Below are 4,134 nucleotides of genomic sequence, written 5' to 3' on the forward strand. Positions count from 1 at the left end.
TCTTTTGATCCTACTGTTTACAAGTCTTTCTTATTAAAGTTATATTTTAAATTCTAATATTTCTATTACACTGCTTTGTTTAAATACCCTAATTTCCCTTCTAGATTTGTATGATTCCTGAAAAATAGTTCCTACTTTGGCTTTCAAAAGCAGAAACTGGTACCATGACATTGTAAGTTAGTACCATATAATCTAATTTCTGATCTTAGATCATATCATCCTTATTCTAAGTCAGAGTAAAAATGAGTATCTACAGTTTTCTTTCCTATGTTAAAAACTGCAAAACTTACTTGTAACTTGTGAGGCACTATACCACTGACAGATATTTTGAAGTATTAAATGAAGTGAATATCTTGCATAAAGATTTTGCTGTAACCTCCTTAGGGCACACTTTACATCATTGTTCTTCAGACTGTAGATCAAAGGATTGAGTGCTGGAGGTAACACAGTGTAGAGCACAGAAAAAAGTCTGTCTGTGATCGATGGTACTATTGAGGGTGTCTTCAGATAGACAAAGCAAGCAGTGGCAATGAAAACAGTGAACACAGTGAGGTGGGGGATGCATGTGGCAAATGCTTTGGACTGACCCTTATTAGTGGGAATCTTAAGTACAGTGGATAATATGTGAAAGTAAGAGATCACCACACAGGTAAAGCAAGACATGCCTAGAAACAGACCAATTCCAAGACCTGTATAAATGAGTACCAGTCTTTCAGAACAGGAAATCCTTAGCAATGAGGGGACATCACAGAAAAACTGTGGAATCACATTGGAACCACAAAAAGGCCCAGAAAATATGCCAGCTGTATAAATGGCTCCAAAGAATACCCCAGCTGCCCAAGAAACACCCACCAACAGCACAAAGGTAGTAGCATTCATGATGACATCATAGTGCAGGGGACTGCAAATGGCAGCATAGCGGTCATAAGCCATGGCAGTCAGAATAAATACTTCCCCTGCTGAGAAAGAACTCAATAAGAATACCTGAACTGCACAACCAGGAATGGAAATGAAATTGTTGTGTGTTAGACTGTTCACAGCTAAGTTCGGGATGGTAACTGACACAAAGGAGACATCCAGCAGGGACAAATTCTTCAGGAAGAAGTACATAGGTGTTTGAAGATGCAGGTCAAGGGTGATAAGAATGATGATGATCAGGTTACTTGTTAGGGCTGCCATGTACATCATTAGGAAGAACATTCCACAAAATGTCTGTAGCTCCTGGATGTCAGAGATTCCCCTTAAGAAGAAACCACTTATTGCAGTGCCATTGGCCATACTAGACTCCATTCAGACCCTGTCACCATGGAAGTAAAAAATAGAATGAGTACTGCCACTGCTGTAAGTAATAACAATGATGTAAAGATAAGCTCAGAGGAAAAGAATTCAAGAAATTACAAATACAGTACAGATACATTTCCAAAAATTCCTGCTTCATTTACCCTTTGCCATCATAACATTGGCTATGTCTCTCCCTATGTTCTATTGTGTGTGTGTGTGTGTGTGTGTGTGTGTGTGTGTGTATCTCTATCTTCCTTCCCTTCCATACTCTCTTCTTTTTTACTTTCCCCATTTTAATCCTCCTGTTCCTTTCTTTCTTATTCTCTATTTCTGTCTCCCTCACACACCCTCTCTCTTAAATCAGAGTTAGATTGTCCTTAAGAATCTATATTTGCAAACTTGGTTCTCTATGATTCAGCTATAGAGCCTAAAACTTCTGAGTACCATAATCAATATTTGATATAAATTAATCTTATAATTTTAACTCTATGTTCATTATTTCATGGAAAAATTTCCATGGCATTGGGAAGGACTTCTTTCCTTTTTAAGCATTAGTAGATTATTCTTCTATGAATATTGAGTCTATCAGTAGGCTGTAAAAAGATTTTTAATGTTTAACAACAGAATCATGAAAGTTTTAAATATATATCAAAAAATTACCTCAGCATGATAATTATACATGTATCAAAAGATCATATTACTACATATAGTATAAAACTACTATGCATTAACATGCATGAATAAAAGAAAAATGCAGAAAATAAAATACATAAAGGATAAACAATAGAATTTAATATTTTTAATCCTATAAATATAACCTTGCATTTGTATTAGATGGCTCTGTGTTTGAACATTAAAATTTTACCAATTTACTGAATGCTGTGTCAATTCCTTCTTAATTGTTTTCATCAAGAAGTATTAATAAAATAGCTACAAAAATTTTGCTACTGCTTCCCTTAAAACCACTGCAATGTCCAATGAAGGTTTAGAGTGAGATAGAACCTTAGCATCTCTCCCATAATTTATTTTGCTTTTTATTTTCTTAAACTCTAAGAGAAATTGATGCTCAACTCTTCAGAGAAGCACTGTGTCTACATCTAGACAGTAATGTTCTCCCTTAAAGAATTCCCTGCAGAAATGCTTGATTAACTACAATGTTCCAATTTATTAACATGCATCTTTTATAATATCTAAAAAGAACCACCAAGTTCCTTTCATTAAACTTTTCTTTTATAAGGGGAAGTTTTTGGGAAATGGCTCACTAATAAGACTGACCCTGTAAGAGGGAGTAATAATCAAACTAGAAAGAAATATCAAATCTTCCAAATAAAACATCTGTCATATATATGACTATAAAGCAAATAAAGATTGTTTATCCAGACATTTCCCTTTAGATTAAACACATATTGCCTCTCTAATCAGTCAACTGTAATTATCCAACCCTGTTGAGACACTGATTGATCAGACTAAGAAAAGAATCAATCAGATCAAAGCCTGACCTAGTAGTTATTACACACATTCTCTATTTGATCTTGGTGTTCCTATCACTACTTCAGAAGATAAGGCTATCCAATACAATTATATTTCCTAAATCCCTGTCCTAACTTTCACTATTTTGCTTACTGTTTGACTTTTATGGACATCAGATATTGCTAATGTGTTGTAATTTTTTAAAGCAAAGATCCCTATAGCATAGGAATCCATTCAAAAACTCCAAACCAATATCCCCTCATTTCTTGAGTATATTTCTTTATAACTTCTTATTGCTTGAAATTCACTTTTGAACCTTACCTGATATTCCTGATTCAAGTAAAGTACTATATGTTTAAATGCACTTATTTGGCTACTCAATCTAAACCATTTAGGTAACTATTCTTTATTAAAAATCCAGTAGCCAATCTGTCTCTATTTTTCTCTGTTTGTGTGTGTGTGTGTGTGTGTGTGTGTGTGTGTGTGTTTGTCCATGTCTTTCCCATGAGTTAATGATAAAACAAATATGGACTATGCAGGAACATTTTTTCTCTAGTTGTTGAACCAAAGATGTACAAGCATGTACAAGAATCTGCAAATATTTTTCTAAACAACAAATGTTCTACAATCTTTAGTTTGCACGATTTGTTGCGATCAAAGGTCATAATTTAGTCATTAGTCATCTTGCTGCTTAAATTAAGGATTCTTTACCAACGTGGAAGGGATTAGTACACAGGTCAAAATTTCTCAATGATGGAATTTAGAAAAGCCCATCTCTAATTCAAGGTAAGATTAATACAGTTTTGAATACTTACAGAAAAACTCTCTGTGTAGACAGGAAAAAATTGTGTGGTAGAGGGGTGAAATTCTGGACACTTGCCAGGGTATTGCATTTCTCAGACCGGAGAAATACCGAAAGAAGGCAAACATTAGATATAAAGGTAAACAAATCTCTTACTAAATTATCTTGCTTTTAATATATTTTTAAATTTCATCCATATCATAAAATCCTAGAAATTTGTTTTAGAGTGCCTATTTGAACAGTTTACCAATAAAAATCTGAAACTTGTACCTGACAAAAATTCAGATTCTTCACATCCTGGAGAAAAAAGACTTACTCTTTAGAATTTCTAGCAGGCCAGTTTTAGTTGGGAAATGTTTTTACATATGCAAGAGCTCAATTTAATTTTGGATCACCTGAAAAGAGAATTGAACATGCAGCTCTCTCTATTAAGTTTTGAAATCACATCTTATTCTGTCTTTAAGACTGTTATAACACCCAAAACTCTGAGTTAAACTGTCTTCATTTCTTATCCAGGAAAACCAAATATTAGCAAGAAGGAAAATATGTTACCTTTTATATACTTTGATGTAGATTCATTT

General features: G+C 33.9%; 1 protein-coding gene across 1 annotated transcript; it reads right to left on the minus strand.

Moving 5' to 3' along the window:
* Window positions 1–270: 270 nt before the first annotated feature.
* LOC148117951 (olfactory receptor 14A2-like) lies at window positions 271–1,278 on the minus strand. The gene has a single exon (XM_087901336.1). The coding sequence runs from the start codon at window positions 1,276–1,278 to the stop codon at window positions 271–273; it is 1,008 nt and encodes a 335-aa protein (XP_087757462.1).
* Between the last annotated feature and the right edge of the window lie 2,856 nt (window positions 1,279–4,134).

Source organism: Myodes glareolus, chromosome 24, assembly GCF_982192425.1.
Source record: "Myodes glareolus chromosome 24, mMyoGla1.1, whole genome shotgun sequence".
NCBI classification, from domain to species: Eukaryota; Metazoa; Chordata; class Mammalia; order Rodentia; family Cricetidae; genus Myodes; species Myodes glareolus.

What these genes read in the sequence shown, in the direction of transcription:
- LOC148117951 (XM_087901336.1), bottom strand. Translation starts at nt 1,278, where the DNA reads ATGGCCAATGGCACTGCAATAAGTGGTTTCTTCTTAAGGGGAATCTCT.